This window comes from Hypanus sabinus, chromosome 2, assembly GCF_030144855.1.
Source record: "Hypanus sabinus isolate sHypSab1 chromosome 2, sHypSab1.hap1, whole genome shotgun sequence".
In the NCBI taxonomy this organism is placed as follows: domain Eukaryota; kingdom Metazoa; phylum Chordata; class Chondrichthyes; order Myliobatiformes; family Dasyatidae; genus Hypanus; species Hypanus sabinus.
The window spans coordinates 136,936,655-136,954,243 of record NC_082707.1 but is presented as its reverse complement, the minus strand read 5'-3'; the positions used below and the strand labels follow the sequence as shown (position 1 = coordinate 136,954,243).

The 17,589-nt window shown below is 40.7% G+C and overlaps 1 protein-coding gene across 1 annotated transcript in view; it reads left to right on the top strand.

The window, feature by feature from the left end:
• LOC132384498 (rho GTPase-activating protein 11A-like) overlaps positions 1–17,589 on the top strand; it is a 61,230-nt gene that overhangs the window by 32,072 nt on the left and 11,569 nt on the right. Inside the window, exons 6-9 of the mRNA XM_059955650.1 lie at positions 3,655–3,801; positions 5,907–5,978; positions 14,309–14,405; positions 17,245–17,342. Of these exons, the coding sequence (XP_059811633.1) occupies positions 3,655–3,801; positions 5,907–5,978; positions 14,309–14,405; positions 17,245–17,342 (414 nt within the window). The remainder of the gene's footprint in view (positions 1–3,654; positions 3,802–5,906; positions 5,979–14,308; positions 14,406–17,244; positions 17,343–17,589) is intronic.

The window sequence follows — 17,589 nt, the reverse complement described above, 5'->3', positions numbered from 1 at the left end:
CCACACGAACTTGCTGGCGACCGTCCGGATGGTTGTCCTGATAGATGGGTGCGCCAAGCTATGTTGAAAACTTGCCATTGCCGGGATGATGGGGTGAGGTTGGCCAGTAGCCACGTCACACAGGAGGGTCCTCTCACCTGGGCCTGCAAGGAAGGCTTGCAGCTGCAAACCTGAGACTGCGGTCCTGTAGCTGGGCATCTAGTTGTCTGCCTGTTGCGCCTCTGTCAGTGCTACATATTCCACCCCCAGGGACAGGGCCTGGATAGCTGGTCTGGAGAGTGAGTCTACCATGACGTCCTTTCCCAAGACATGCTGGATGTCAGTCGTGCACTCGGAGATGTAAGACAAATGTCGCTGCTGGCGGGCCGACCAGGGATCAGACACCTTCGTGAACGCAAAGGTCAACAGTTTGCGGTCTGTGAATGCAGTGAATGGCCTGCCTTCTAAGAAGTACCTGAAATGCTGGATTGCCAGATATAGTGCCAACAGCTCCTGGTCGAAGCACTGTACTTGAGTTTGGGTGGCCATAGGTGCCTGCTGAAGAACGCCAGGGGTTGCCAGCACCCCTTGATGAGTTGCTCCAGCACCCCACCGACTGCTGTGTCAGATGCGTCCACCGTGAGGGTGGTTGGAACGTCCGTTCCGGGGTGCACCAGCATCGCAGCGTCTGCCAAGATTTCCTTGGCTTTAACAAAAGCGGCCGCGGCCTCTTCATCCCAAGTAATGTCCTTGCCCAACAGCAGAGTGAACAAAGGGCGTATGATATGGGCTGCTGAGGGGAGGAAGCGGTGGCAGAAGTTCACCATACCAACTAACTCCTGCAGGCTTTTGACTGTGTTGGGCCAGGCAAAGTGGCGGATCGCATCTACCTTAATGGGCAGAGGTGTTGCCCTGTCTTTGATAATCTTTTGGCCCAGGAAGTCGATGGCGTCAAGTCAGATTTAAAATTTGGCAGGGTTGATCATGAGGCTGAAATCACTCAGGCGGGAGTAGAGCTGGCGGAGGTGGGACAGATGCTCCTGGCGACTGCTGCTGGCTATTAGGACGTCGTCCAAATAGATGAATGCTAAGTCCAGGTTGCGTCCCTCTGCATCCATTAGCTGCTGGAACGTCGGTGAACGGCATTCGGAGGAATTCGAACAGGCCAAATGGGGTGATGAGTGCTGTTTTGGGGATGTCTTCAGGGTGTACCGGGTTTGATGGTATCCCCGGATGAGGTCTACTTTGGAAAAGATGCCTGCCCTGTGCAGGTTTGCTGCAAAGTCCTGTATGCGTGGCACAGGGTAGCGGTCAGGAGTTGTAGCCTCGTTCAGTCTGCGGTAGTCGCCACATGGTCTCCAGCCCCTGGCTGCTTTGGGCACCATGTGCAAGGGGGAGGCCCATGGGCTGTCAGACCGTCGTACAATCCCCAATTCCTTCATCCTTTTGAACTCCTCCTTCGCCAGGCGGTGCTTGTCCGGGGGGAGCCTTTGTGCACGGGCGTGGAGGGGATCGAGGCCAGGTGTGGGGCTGGCAACTTAGCTTCACCCAGTGAGAATGTCTGGAAAGTCTTGTCACGGACCAGTCGACCAGCAGGCTGTGACCTCGCAAGAAGTCCACCCCCCCCAGAAGTGGTTGGGCCACAGCAGCCAGTGTGAAGTCCAACGTGAACCAGCTGGCGCTGAACTGCAGCTGCACTGTGCGGGTGCCGTAGGTCTGTATCGTGCTGCCGTTCGCAGCCCTCAGGGTGGGTCCCGGCTCCCTGTTGTGGGTGTCGTACTCCGTCGGGGGTAAGACACTGATTTCCGCTCCGGTGTTGACCGAGAGACAGCGTCCCGACTGTTTGTCCCAGATGTACAAGAGGCTGTCCTAATGGCCAGCCTCCGTAGCTATTAGCCTGGCCCTGGTGTTTCCTGGGAACTTGCAGAGCGGGCTTCTGTGCCCCATCGCTGGTGGTAGAAACACCACTGTTTATTGGCCTCACTCCTGCCTCTGGGTTGTGTGCATTCCATTGCCGGGCCTGGTCTGGCCTGCTGTTGAGCGTGTGGCCGATGGATGCCCCGCTCTCTCTCTTGGCTTTCCACAGCATGTCTGCCCAGGCCGCCACCTTCTGGGGGTCACTGAAATCAGCGTCGGCCAGCAGCAGATGTATGTCCTTGGGCAGTTACTCCAGGAACGCCTGCTCAAATGTGAGGCAGGGCTTGTGTCTTTCAGCCAGGGCCAGCATCTCGTTCATTAATGCTGACGGCGGCCTGTCTTCCAAACTGTCCAGGTGCAGCAAGCGGGCACCTCGCTCATGCCGTGAGAGGCCAAAGGTCCCTATGAGCAGCACTTTGAATGCTACATATTTGCCACCTTCTGGGGGTGACTGTATGAAATCCTCAACCTGGGCGGCTGTCTCCTGGTCAAAGGAGCTCACTACGTAATAGTAACGCGTGGAATCAGAAGATAATCTGCCGAATCTGGAACTGGGCTTCTGCTTGGTCAAACCACACACGTGGTTGCAGTGTCCAGAAAGTTGGCAGTTTTAGCGAAACTGTGTGAACAGATTTGAGTTGATGATCTTTGGTCCAAATCCTGTTTGGACCGTCGGGGTCACCAATGTAGTGATGTGCTACACGCAGAGCTAGAAATAACAACACGCAGTCTGCAAGTTGCACTCCAGACTAGTTTATTCAAACTTGGCGGCACCGGCTTTTACGCAGTTCCATTCCTGCCCTCTCTGGGTGGAAATGACATCAGAGGTGCATTACAAAAGTCTTTTCCCGCGCACGGGCTTTCTCCCCTTGCTGGTGAAGAAAGCGGCCCAGTGCCATTTTGGGGCTGGTCTCTCCGCCGACGCGCGTGCCATTTTGTGAGCTGGTTCGCCTGCATAGAAAATGGGTCGCCACATTACAAGTAACTTGGTTGCTCGAATCTTTTTGCTTGGTTTGCTGCTTATCAGTGTAACCTCCTCACAAATGACTAAACTGCAACTCGGAACTGAACTAACTCAACTCGTTTTTTCATTCAGTTGTGCCCTCCACACCCCCTTTTCCAATTTCCTGGCATTTCTGATTCATATCAGAAATTTTATTTGCCTCTTTTCTATCTTTACTTCAAACTCACCTCTTCAACTCGGTAGTTAGTCATCCATCCAAAATACACTCTTATCTCTAGTAGTTTTTTTTTGCCAGTTCAGGTTTCTGCTCAGTGCCCTGCCCCATTTTAACATGTTCTTTAAATAATATTGGAAACTGGCATTAAAATTTGCAAATGCATTGAAACTTTATGCAAATATGATAGTCATTCTGGCATCATGTATTTAACATTATACATGCTGGTCCAATTGGGGCTTCATCTTGCACTTTATTGTCTTTTATATGTTAATCTGGACAAATAATGTAATTGTCACGAAGTCAGTAATATACACTCCTAACAACACAAAATGATGGAGGAACTCAGCAGGCCGGGCAGCATCAATGGAAATGAATACAGTCGATGTTTCAGGCCGAGATCCTTTATCGGGACAAATGATAGATCTTTGCCCGAAACATCAACTGTACTTTCTTTTCCCCCTATAGATGGTGCCTGGTTTGCTGAGTTCCTCCAGCATTTTGTGTGTGTTGTTTGGATTTCCAGCATCTGCAGATTTTTCTCTTGTTTGTAATTGAGTATACACTCCTATTTCTTCAGGTTGTGTTCCAGAGTTTATCTTGGAAAAAATTCCAGCAATGCTTGGTGAGTGTGCAGCATCTAAAACACCTTCATTAGAAAACTTGGAAGCTGGAGATGGTTCAAGAGTGGAAGAGAGCAAAAGACGAAGGCGTCGAAGTGTTGGAGGTCATTACAATTTTTTTTCTATGTCATTTATTTTCTAAATGTTTTCATATTATTTTATAAATTATTGTAAATCTAATATCTTTTATAGCCTATAATATTTAATGGAATATTTTTTACACTTAATTCTGTTAATCATAATCTGTTCTCCATGCACCATACTGTTATAGCCCTTGGCAGTGAATACAGCATTTAAAAATGCACTGAAGTCTTACTTGAACATATTGAATAGAAAGTTAATGTTGATAATTTAATATCTTTTGTTTTTAATTCTGAGTCATATGTCTTTTCAAACCTTTATTTTTCTCTCTGTCCATGATAAAAATATAATTGAAAGATATAATACAGTTTAAGAAAAGGATGTTTCTATGTATTTTCTTGCTTTCCATTTTGTGCAATTATTAGCAAGGTGACCAAAAAAGGTTCTTTAATTTGCTGCCAACCTCAACTACCTGTCAATATTTACTACACACAAGCCATTAAAAGTAACATGTTACTGCTTGGTTATCCAGTTCTTTGGCTTTTTCTAAAATATATGAAAACCTACCTTTAAGTAAACTGAATGATTCATGTTATGGTGTTGTTAAATGAAAAAAATGTTTTTGTGTTGAATGGCAATACCTTCATGGCTTTGTAGAGATAACTGGAACTTTTGCGTTCCTTCTGAAGTATGGCTGGATATGTTGTTTGACTGTCTACAACAGACCTTGAATCAAGTTGGCCGTAACAAGTAGTTCTTGGCTAAAGCATTTCGTGTGAATACCTTGCTTTAACAGTACCATTGGACAGGAGTACATAGAATATCAAAGAGCTGGCATACTGTTAGTTGTCTCCAGTAGAACCTTCCCTAAATTGAGAACAGATGTCTGTGAATTGGCCATTGAAAAAGAAATGAATCTTGTGATGAAAAATGCCAGATGGTAATTCTCAGTTTGAGTGAATAGGCTTTTTAACAAAAAGTACAAGTTCATTGGTATGATTAAAAAAGATGCATTTAATTTTCCTTGAATCAATTTGATAGAATTTATACTGGCTAAGTATACTTTGCTAATGACATTGTAAAATAGTGACCACGCACTTGCATATTTTAGAGTGCATTCCATTTTTCAGCATTCAACTCTCTGTGTTTGGTATTTATATCCTTAATATTCTTGCCTTCTGTGGAGAGCTGGAATTCAAACTTGTCAGTTATCCAGTGATTTTTAAAAATTATTTCTCAGCAGTGGTCATTATTAGAATCTGGATTTGGTGGCTCCAAATCTTCATGGAAAATTGGAACCAGATGCTTCCTCTGGCAAATACTTGATAGTCAGTATGGACATGGTGGGCCAAAGGGCCTGATTCTGTGATTGTGCATTTTTGGCTTGATAGCTGCTTTGGAAAATTTGCTACATTTTCCCATGTTAATATGAATCATTCTGTCCAATTAAAATTAGTGTAAGGCTGCACACACAAAATGTTGGAGGAACTCAGCAGTTCAGGCACCATCCATGGAGGGAAATATTTAATGTTTCATCAGGTAAAGCTATGTGAAATTGGTCAAGAAGGTACAAAAATTAAAAGACACCCTCCAAGACATTTAAACTAAATCTCTGGAAAGAAAGATAATTTGATCAAAGTTTATAAACCATTGAATAATAGGCTACAGAACGAAAACCCAATTCACTAAACAGCTTGCTATTTCCCCCAAACTTTGTATACAATGTTTGCAGCCATCAAGCAGTAACTTCATTGGAAATCTAGATTTGAACCAAGATAAAATCCCAGTGACTAAGTTTGTGCAAACTATTGTGAGTATGGCCAAGAAATTTTTTCTAGTGTAGTCTAAATTTTGAATACAAACACAATATGAGTATACTCTTAAAATGTTTAATTGTTTAATCCGGATTTCAAGTAAAGTTCAGAAATGCAGTTTAGGATATATTTGTGCTCAGCTGTTCAAATTCTTTTATTTCCTAAAGCTATTAAACATTTTTAAATACAAGGAAAAGTACAATTTTATTGACAAGTTAATTGTTTTGGAAAGAACTGTGAATCTGCCAAATAGGAAATTCATATCAGTTAAAATGTGCGTGAATTTTAATTTCTTTCCCTCTCTTGCATTTCAGATATTGTTAGTGGAGCACTAAGTAAACTTAAATCAAATAGAACACCTGCTCCTTCTCACACTGATGCATCTGGTAGGTGAAAGAAGAACTGTAATTGTGACCTATTTGTACAAAATCCTAAGCTATGTACAAAAAAAGTTACTTTTACTTACAGAAAAAGCAAACTGTTAAAAATTAATTTTTTAAGTTTATCTGTTAATATTGTATCTTGTCCCTTTGCTCCAAACCAAATCCACTGAAATAATGGATAATAACTAAACTTGTTATTTTAAATTGTTGCTGGATTTGCTTCAATGATATCAAAATAAATTATATATATATAGATATAGATATATACACACACACACACACATACATATATATAAATAAATAAATACAAAGACTTTTAAAATAGAGGTGTTTATGGAAGAGCAGAAAAGTCTACAACAGCGGAAAACATGTACTTCTCATTCAGGGATGTGGTTTGGCTTTTACCCAGGCTACTCTATCTAAGATTTAAGAAACAGATTTATTGTTGTTACATGTATTAAGATACAGTGAAAAGCTTGTCTTGTGTACTGTTCATATAGATCAAATCATTACACAGTGCATTGAAGTAGAACTAGGCAAAACAATAACAATGTAGAATAAAGTGGAAAAACTGCAGAGAAAGTGCAGTGTATTTAAATAATAAATTGCAATGTCATGACAAGGTTGATTGTGAAGTGTCCATCTTGTATAAGAGGTCTGTTCAAGTGTTGATAACAGTGAGATAGAAGCTGACCTTGAGCCTGATAAACATGCTTTCAGGCTTTTCTGTCTTCTGCCCAATGGGAGAAGAAGGAATATCTGTGGTGGGTGGCCATGGTGGCTGATTTACTGAGGCAGAGATGTGATGTGCTGAGCGGCATCCAGAACTTGGCACTTTTGTTGGGAGTCACAGGCAGAGCAGTTGCTCTACCAAATTGTAATGTATTCAGATAAAAATTGGTGAGGGTCGGAGAGGACATGCCAAATTTGTTTAGCCGCCTGAGAAAGTAGGTGTTGGTGAGCTTTCTTGGCCATGGTATCAGTCTTTTTGGACTGGGCAGGCTGTTGATGATGTTTACTCCTTGGAACCTGAAGCTTTCAATCCTCTCAACCTCAGTATTAGTGCTGTAAACATGAGCATGGGCACCGCCCTGCTTCAAGTTAGTTACCATCTCTTGTTTTGCTGACATTAAGGGCAAGATTGTTGTCGAGAAGTAAGAACAGGAGTAGGCCATCAAGCCCATCTAGCCTGTTCGGCATTCTGTAAGATCATGGCTGATCTGATCATGATCTCCACCTACCTGCCTTTTCCCCAAGACCTTTAATTCCCCTATTATGCAAAAATCTATCCAACCTTATCTTAAATATATTTACTGAGGTAGTTACCACTGCTTCATCGGGCAGAGAATTCCACAGATTCACCATTCTTTGAGAAAAGCAGTTCCTTCTCATCTCCATCCTAAATCCCCAAAATCTTGAGGCTATGTCCCCTGGTTCTAGTCTCACCTACCAGTGGAAACAACTTTCCTGCCTCTATCTTATCTATCCCTTTCATAATTTTGTTTCTATAAGATCTTTCATCCTTCTGAATTCCAGTGAGTACAGTCCCAGGTGACTCAATCTCTCCTCGTAGTCTAACCACCTCATCTCTGAAATCAACCTGGTGAACCTCCTCTGCACTGCCTCCAAAGCCAGTATATCCTTTCTCAAGTAAGGAGACCAGAACTGCATGTAATACTCCAGATGCAGCCTCACCAGTACCCTGTACAATTGCAGTATACCCTCCCTGCTCTTAAATTCAATCCTTCCAGCAGTGAAGGCCAGAATTCCATTTGTCGTTTTGATAGCCTGCTGGACCTGCAAACCAACCCTTTGCAATTCATGCACAAGCACAAGTCCTTCCACACAGTAGCATGCTGCAATATTTTGCTATTTAAATTATAATCTGATCTTTCATTTTCCTTCCAAAGTGGATGACCTCACACTTACCAACATTGTACTTATTCCATCTGCCAGATCCTTGCTCGCTCACTTAACCTATCTATATCTCTCTGCAGGCTGTCTCTTCTGCACAATTCAGCATTCTGCTCCTTAGATCTTGTATCGTCTCTCACCATTGCCTTGATCTCATGCTTAATTAAGAGCTCTACCCCACCTCCCTTACCTTCGTATATTGAATTCCCAATCCTCTCCACTCTGCAACCACATTTCTGTAATGGCCACTAAATCATACCCCTTTATACTGATTTGTGCCACAAGTTCACTGACCTTGTTACAAATATTGTGGGCATTCAGATAAAATGCCCTTGTACTCATTAAAATTTTGTCTTTAAATTTTGTCTCTTATGCACTTGACTTTCTGCACTCCACCCTTACTTTTCTCTAACTTCTGCTTTTACATTATCTTTATCCACACTTTTTCTCTTTTGCTTTATTCATACTACTCCAATCTGTTGAACCCACCCCCTGCTATTTAATTTAAAACCATATCCAAACTTGTTTGGCAGAACCAAACTAGCAAGATTATAGATGAATTTGTGAAGTGCTTCAGGGATTGTTTCTTAGAGCAGTGTATTATGGGAATGGACTTTTTTTAGATCTGGTTATGAGTAATGAGGAAGAATTTAAAAGGGATATTGTGATTAAAGATTCCTTGGGAGGTAGTAGCCACACATTCATAGAATTCCAAACGCAGTTTGTTGGTGAGCACCACAGGACCAAAACCATTGTTTTTGACTTCGGGTCTGTTATAATGGTTTGAAGGTGGACTGCTAAAATAAGCTGAACATTGGCAGATATTTAAACAGCTGATTCATACCACTCAGCAGGAATATATCCCAATTAGAAACCAGCATGATCTGTGGTTAGCAAACAAAGTTAAGGATAACTTTGAATTGGAAAAGTGGGGCATTTAAAGTGTCAATAATTAGTGATAGCTAGCTCAGAGAACTGGGAAGCTTTTTGTTAAAGAGAAGGTGATTGCATTATTTTTCAGAACTTGCTAAATTGTGGAACAATACCAGAATACTTGGAAACAGCAAATGTGACTGGAAGAAGGATAAGCTGACAATACATAGGTTAAAGATATTGTTGCAATGACAGAAAGGTGGCTGAGAGAAGGGTAGGACTAGCAGCTGTGATTCACATTATGAATGTTTCTCAATATTTATTGGGATTACCTTAGCGAAAGGGGCTTAGATGGGGTGGAAATTGATAAAATGCATTCAAAAAGGTTTCTTGAAGCAGGAATTGGAGAGTCCTATGTGGGAAGGGGTTGTACTCAACCTTCTCATAGGGAATAAGAATGGCAAGTGGTAGAAGTTTTATGCAGGTATCCTGTGACCAAGTCTGGTAACCTTTAAGGTAGTCATATAAAAAATAGATTTGGTCCTCGAGTTAGGGAAGAAGATGGACTTCAATGGTTTAAGTCAAGACTTGGAGAACTATTTCAATTTCAGGTAACCCACTCCTCTATGATTAGTTTTTCTTTCACACTCTTATCAATCCACCCAGGGTCTCCCTTCCTTTTGTTAACATTTAACATTCTTCCCCCATCTCCTCACCACTGTCAATTGAAATGGGAACCTCTGCCTCAATATTTTCTCACCACCATCCAGGGTCATTAACAGCTTTTACAGGTAGGGCAGAGATTAATGAACAGCTCCAATATGATCCCTTGCATTTACTATTTGCGATATGGTCTGCCAGACATTGGCAAGACCAAGTGTAAACTTAGCATCAACAATGAATTTTCTAATTTCAGGTAACCCACTTCAGTGTTCCGTTCCCACTCTTAGCACTGCAATCACGTTCTCTCTCCTTTGTTCACCTTTCCCATTCCTTCCTTTCCACCCTGTTTCCTTGACTCATTAACTCCTTTTTGGTTTTATCTCCCCTTCATTCTTCCATCCTCCCTTATCTAGTTTCAGTTATCACATATCAGCCTCTGTCCACTCTTCCACTCTGTCCATTTATTTCTCAATCACAAGCCCCACCACCACCACCACCTATCAGCTCTGTATCATTACTTTCCTTCACTTCTCTATACTGGGTGTCTCTCCCCTGCAGCCTCAGTACTGATGCAGGGTGTCAATGCAAAATAACAACCAACCTTCTACTTCCATAGCTACTTTCTCCCAGCAGTTTTGTTTGCTCCACATTTCAGTATCTGCATTATGCATTCTCTAAATATATCACTTTGACATTGTTGCCATGTGTTTATTATGTGATGAGTGGAGGACAAAACCTTTTAACACACTCCACATAAATTCTTAGGGAGAAAGTTTGAAGCAGCAAAAAGCCATTTGATCCTCCTAAACCTGTTCTAGCATTCTCCAGTATCTCAAATTTACCTTCTATTCTCATCCCTATATCTCTTATCCCTATGAGGCCACAAGCAGGTCGATGGAGCAATACCTTATCTCCCTCCTACCTGTCGGCATGAACATTCAACTTTTAGTCTGGTTCTCTTTCGCTCTTTTTTTCCCCCCCTCACTATAATCTCCCCCCCCAGCCCTACCCTTCTTTCTCTTATTTCCCATAATTCACCTTCCCCCGAGCCCATTTCCCTCCAGCCTATCACTTACCAGCTCTCTACTTCATCCCTCTCCCCACTTCTTATCCCCCCTCGACCATCCCGTGTTACTTCACTCCTGATGAAGGGTTTTGGCCCGAAACGTCGTCACTACCTCCTCCCACAGATGCTGTCTGGCCTGCTGAGTTCTGCCAGCATTTTGTGTTTTTTATCTCTTATCCCTATATCTTTGTGCCCCCAAATTTATTCACATCAGGTTTGGATGTGTTTAACATCCAGTCTTGGGGAATGGAGAATTTAGCCTATGCTAATATGTTACTCCAGCTTATGAGCGCTTGTATATAATAGAAGCTCTTGTAATAGCTTTTGGATTTTAATCTTTTGTTCTGTTTTTTTTTCTTAACCATTTTATTAGAGACCAGTATCGAAGGAATATGAAGCCATGTATTGAGTCACTGTTTGCAGTTTGCATATTATTATGGTTATGAGGCTAATAAGATGCTTCTTTAATAGGGGGTAGCCATGCAAGGAAAGAATAGGAGATTTTGTAGACAATTGGCTACAAAGACAGTGGCTAGATGGGAGATGCCAGAGAGTAGTGGTGGATAACTGTTTGTCAGGTTGGAGGCCAGTGACTAGTGGTGTGCCTTGGGTATCTGTATTGAGTCCAGTGTGGTTTGTCATATACATTAATGATCTGGATGATGGGGTGGTAAATTGGATTATTAAGTATGCAGAGGATACTAAGTTAGAAGGCATTGTGGATAATGAAGTAGGTTTTCAAAGCTTGCAGAGAGATCTAGGCCAGTTAGAAGAGGGGGCTAAACAATGGCAGATGGAGTTTAATGCTGATAAGTGTGAGGTGCTACATTTTAGTAGGAATAATCCAAATAGGACATACATGGTAAATGGTAGGGCATTGAAGAATGCAGTAGAACAGAGTGATCTAGGAATAATGCTGCATAGTTCCCTGAAGGTGGAATCTCATGTGGATAGGGTGGTGAAGAAAGCTTTTGGTATGCTGGCCTTTATAAATCAGAGCATTGAGTATAGGAGTTGGGATGTAATGTTAAAATTGTACAAGGCATTGGTAAGGCCAAATTTGGAGTATTGTGCACAGTTCTGGTCACCGAATTTTATAGGAAAGATGTCAACAAAATAGAGTACAGAGAAGATTTACTAGAATGTTACCTGGGTTTCAGCACCATACAGGGAAAGGTTGAACAAGTTAGGTTATTCTTTGGACCGTAGAAGCTTGAGGGGGGACTTGATAGAGGTTTTTAAAATAATGAGGGGGATAGATCGAGTTGATGTGGGTAGGCTTTTTCCATTGAGAGCAGGGGAGATTCAAACAAGAGGACATGATTTGGGAGTTAGGGGGCAAAAGTTTAAGGTAACATGAGGGGGAATTTCTTTACTCAGAGTGGTAGCTGTGTGGAATGAGCTTCCAGTAGAAGTGGTAGAGGCAGGTTCGGTATTGTCATTTAAAGTAAAATTGGATAGGTATATGTACAGGAAAGGAGTGGACGGTTATGGGCTGAGTGCGGGCCAATGGGACTAGGTGAGTCTAAGCGTCGGCATGGACTAGAAGGGCCGAGATGGCCTGTTTCTGTGCTGTAATTGTTATATGGTTATATGGTTAATTATTTAATGATTTTGAATATTGGGGAAGTATCTTTGGTTTAGTTCATTCTCTTGCCCCTAGAGTATCAACTAGTATGGCTGACAGAAATATATAAAGTTCAGTACAACTCAGACTTTTGGCACTCAATTCACTTAAAGTATGCAGACATTCTGTTCATCCTGAAATCTTAATGACTTTGCATTTAACTTACTGTTCTCATTTGCTATTTATTTATGTTGAACCACAAAATCATCACGGGTAATTAGACGCAATGCATATAAGGTGAACTGGCCAGGCTCAATTCAGTGGGTAGTAGCCTTCCTTGTATTCCAAATTTAGGGTCCTCTTTTTTTATATATATAATTGTTGTTTTTGGGTTATTATTGCTCATGACTTTAGTGTTTTGTATAATTTCTCCTAATCTTTAGTCATCTTCTATTCTCGTATCCCAATTAAGTCCATTGAAAATGTGAAGATTTGCCAACTTTCATGTATGGAATTGTTCTGCCATCATGCCAGGCTGGTTTTTTGCCTTCCTCTTCATTTCTGAATGGTCAGCAGGCTCACTATCTCTACCTGAATTTTTTTTTGCATTTGGTTTTAAGCCAAGGCCATTGTCGTGGGCTTCATTTGGTTATACAATTCCCACCTCTGGCAGGCCCCAGACCACAATAATTTCTCCAAGGGTCAGATTATCAGGTTACATTTCTTCCATTGTTCTCTTAGCTGTACTTAATCTAGTCACCTTTATGACCACAGAAACTATAAGTTCCTTAATATCAAGTGTCTGTTCATTCTGCAGTTTGGCTTACTGAAGTCTTGTAAACTGGTGCACACAAAGTTGGACAGCTTTTTGCATCAATTTTAGAGACTCTAATGTTAGCCAGTAACTGTTTTTTCCAGCAATTTGAGTGGTAGAGAGGTTTCTAATGATTCGGAATTGTATTGTTTACATTGATTGCTTTAAATAATTAAATTGAACAATTTTTCAATAAACCTGTATTATGATTTATAGAATAGCATTAAGGTAATTGTATACAGCAGATTGATCAAATCCCAAGTCTCTTTAAAATCACATACTGAGCAGATAAAGGCATCCTTGGGTACTTGGTGAGTATGAATCACTGATAGGTAGGGTTGGTATTACTGAAGTAAAATACTTTGTAAAAACATTATAAATGGGGTATCATAGTAAGAAAAATGGAGTGGAGTACTTTTTCATATTCAATGCATTCTTTGCCCCTCTCTAAACCATTTCATTTTTTATATTGATGGTTATTTAGAATCATATAGCACTACAGCACAGAAGCAGACCATCCAGTCCATGCTGCTCTGCTGTTCTGCCTGGTCCCATCAACCCACAACTGGACCTTCCTACCCCTCTAATCCATGTACTTATCCAAACTTCTCTTAAATGTTACAATTGAACCCACAGTTACTACTTCCATTGGTAGCTTGTTCCATTCTCTGAGTGAAACAGTTCCCCCTCAGGTTCCCCTTAAATATTTCATCTTTCACCCTTAACCTCTTGTTCCAGACACACCAAAGCTCAGTGGGGGGGGGGGGGGGGGAGGAGAACCCTATCTGTACCCCTTATAGTTTTGTATACTCCATCAAAACTTCCCTCATTTCTCCTGTGCCAGGGAATAAAGTCAACCTATTCAACTTTTCCCTACAATTTAGGCCTTCATGTCTGGCAACATCATTGTAAATTTTCTGTGTACTCTTACCACACACACAATACTCCATATTTCCCCTTGCCAATACTCCATATTTCTTCTTGCCAATGTCTTGTATAACTTCAGCATAACACCCCAACACCTATACTCAATACTCTGATATGTTCTTGTATCTACCTCATTACTGGGATAATTCATGAAATCAATGAGATGTTGGGGATTTGTACCATTGGAGCTCACAAAAAACAAAGCTGCAAGTTATATGAAATTTCCAAGTGGCACATTGCTGTACAGCTGAGGATATACTGACTTGGCCAGTCTTCAGTTAAAATGAGATCTGTCCAGACATTCTTGTTTTCTTATAAACTGATAAGCCATTTCAGATAAACTCTCCAATAGATTTCCTATGACCTTAAATGTCTGAAACGGCATCTTTTGTTTGTATTCTATATCATCTGATAAAATTCATTATTAGAGCTTTAAACTTAGTTTGAGTCTTCAGTGTGTTTACATATCAAATAAATAGCAATATAATTTTTTGTATAAACTTGATTAGAAACATCTTCGGGAACGCCAGTAATTAAAACTCCAACATGGAAACGGAAACTACTGGTAGATTCTTCACAAAGCCTTGGATTTTCAAACAAAAAAAGGTACATTTTCCCCTATAGTATACTGCTGAGCTGAGGAGAGAAGGGGCTTCAAAATCAAGGTATTTTCATTCTTGAAGATACATGATTGAGAAACTGATCATTTAAAAAAAGAATGCTGGATAAATCCATAAACAGTGAGGGCTACAGGAATGAATGTATTTTTATAATTTACAACTACCTATACAGTACTGTGCAAAAGTCTTAGACACATGTAAAATAATTACGTAAAGCAAAGATGATTTCAAATACTATCTCTCCGGGTAATCCCAGACAGCCTCAATGGTGTTGAGATCAGGGCTCTGTGGAGGCCATACCATCTGAAACCATATGAAAAATCTAGGATGCCTAGGACTTGCTCAGTACTGTAGGTTTTTCATCGATCTTTCAAAAATATCAATTTATCTGACATAAATTTAAGATTTAAATGCTAAATGTGTGGATTGATATCATTCTTCTGACTTGTAATCAAATCTGAACTGATTTAGTGCTATCATGAGGAAAATTAATTTTGAGAGTTTTGCTCTTAATAGTTTGAGAGTTTTGTTCCAAAAAACCACAGGCTTCTGAATATTTATTTCACTGCTGATGAACACTGATCAAATCATAGATCTCAGATATTTCGAAGTGTGTGCAATTTCATTGGTATCATTTGATGCATTTGAGCATTATGACAAAATTTCTAGATTAGACTTGAGGTAAATTATTTCTTATTTTCCATTGAGGTCTGGATAAGAATTTCTATTCACTACAGAGGTTAACATCAGGAAACATTAAATATGATGTAAGAAACACAAAAATGCAGGAGTTCCCAATCTGGGGTTGATGGATGCCTCTGTTAATGGTAGGAGTCCATGGCATAAAAAGGTTGGGAGCCCCTGTGCCAGAAGAACTCAGCTGGTTATATAGCATTTATGGAGGAGAATGAGCAGTCAACATTGGGCTGACCCTTCTAGACTGGAAGAGTCATAATAAGGTTGGGGGGAAGGGAAAGAATACAAGCTGGCAGGCGATGGGTGAAATTGGGTGAGGAGAATGGTGGGTGGGGGAGGTGGATATGAAGTGAGAAGCCAGGATTTGATAGGCGGAAGAGATATAAAGGGCTGAAGGAGAACTCTTGATGTAGAGGAGAATGGACCATGTGAGAAAGGGAAGGAGGAGGGCCACTAGAGGGAGGTCATGAGCAAGTGAGAAGAGACGTGGTTAAGATGGGAGCTGTAATGGGGGGGGAAGGGGAAGGGAGGGGAAATATTTTCGGAAGTAAGAGAAATTGATGTTCATGCCATCAGGTTGGAGGTCATCCAGTTGGAAGATGGGGTATTCCTCCAACATGAGTGTGATTTCATCTTGGCAGTAGAGAAGGCCATGGGATAGGGAAGTAGAATTAAAATGAGAGCAGTGGGAAATTCAGCCTTTAATGTCAGATGGAGCAAAGGTGTTCAATGAAATGGTTCCCTAATATTTTATATAACAAGATAACACACAGAGGGGTAATAGAGTCCAACAGAATGGAAGCAGGTAATTCAGCGTGCCACTTTCAGGCTGATTATTTAGCATGTATTCTCATTGATCCCATCTTCTGGTACATGCCTTTAAGCCTTCTATGCCTAGCCAATTTAAGTGTTTTGAGAATCTTAAATGCTGATAGTGAATCAGCTTCCACACACTCTCCAGCAGTACAGTACAGGTACTCATTGCTCCTGATGTGTAAAAGGACCTCCTCAGATCTCTTCTACCTTTCATACCCCTTATCCTAAGTATGTACTCTCACTTTATTTACCTCTGATAATGGAAAACATTTCTTGCATACTACCTGATCTACACCCCTCAATTTTATATGTGTTAATCATGTTCCCTCTTAACCTCCTCTGTCCAGAGAAACATACCTAGCCTCTCCAGTCTCTCTTCAAATCTGCCACATCCATCACAGGCAACATCCTCATGAATTTTTTTGGCGCCTTCGCAAGTGTTATAACATTCTTTTTCTATCATGTGCCTAAGGACTTTCACAAGTGACTTGTAATGTAAAATTCATAATGCAATATAATCCTGTTTTCTCTTCATTCTTATCCTTCCCAAGGGAATTCTATGTATCAGGCAGCTTGCATTTTAAATCTGTTTTGCTAAGTGTTCATTTATTTAGAATTATCATTGCTTGATTGTAAACAGTATCCATACTTGGCTTTCTGGCAAACAGTGATCAGACATTCATGGAGTGCTCTTTTGCAAATTTTATTGAACCAATCATCTTCATGTCATTTTGCCTGTGTAACAATATTAATATCAGACCAAAAATAATCATGATTAGTAAATTTTATATTGTTTGACAGCTGAAATTCTTTGTCACAATTTTGTTTCTTTTGATATTATTTTAAACCTTACTCTGTTTTCTGAATCTCATGCATGTCAACTCTAATAGAGAGGGAGAAAAGTGTAACACTTAATACTCTGGAATAATCTTTATAACATTTTATGAAATCTGTCAGATAAAGTTGTATCTTGCATCATTAATATAGTCCTGTATCCTGTTGAATTACGTGAAGTAAAGACAGACTGTCATTTACCACCAAGCTGATAATCTTGCTTTCCCATCTAGTTCTTGTTCCACCACATCCCACACTAATATAATTAGGAATTCATGAACTTTACGAGTCGGACCTTAAGAAGGCCAACATCCTTCATACCTTTAAAAATATGGAAACTAATTTCCCGATTAATTTATCAATTTCAATGACAATTTAATTTGCTGGTCTATGTGAATGTTTCAATATTTTATTTTGATTTTTGAAGTTGAAATTACCCTTGTAAAATTTGCAAAGTGAAAATTACTTCCTCTTCACAGGCGATCACTCAGACACAATATAGCTTTGGAATTATTACCCAGTGGCTTTCTTAGCCAGAACTGTACGCCATCATCTATTGGAACCAAGAGGATTGATGGTAAAAATGAAGTTTACAAGTCTTTTTAGAGCAGTTGTTCAGTGTCATTTAGTGTCTGGTGTAAACCCATGCTTTTTTATCAAGTAAGATGATGAAGAGAGTATAATACAAATTTTAATGCTGTTTCAAAGGATTTGCAGAAAATAGTCATTTTGTCCTTCTGGCCTGTTGTCTGGCCAGTTTCTATTTCCCAACGAACTGTCTTTACAAAACTCGTTTCTTCCTTAAACTCTTGAGATCCTATTTT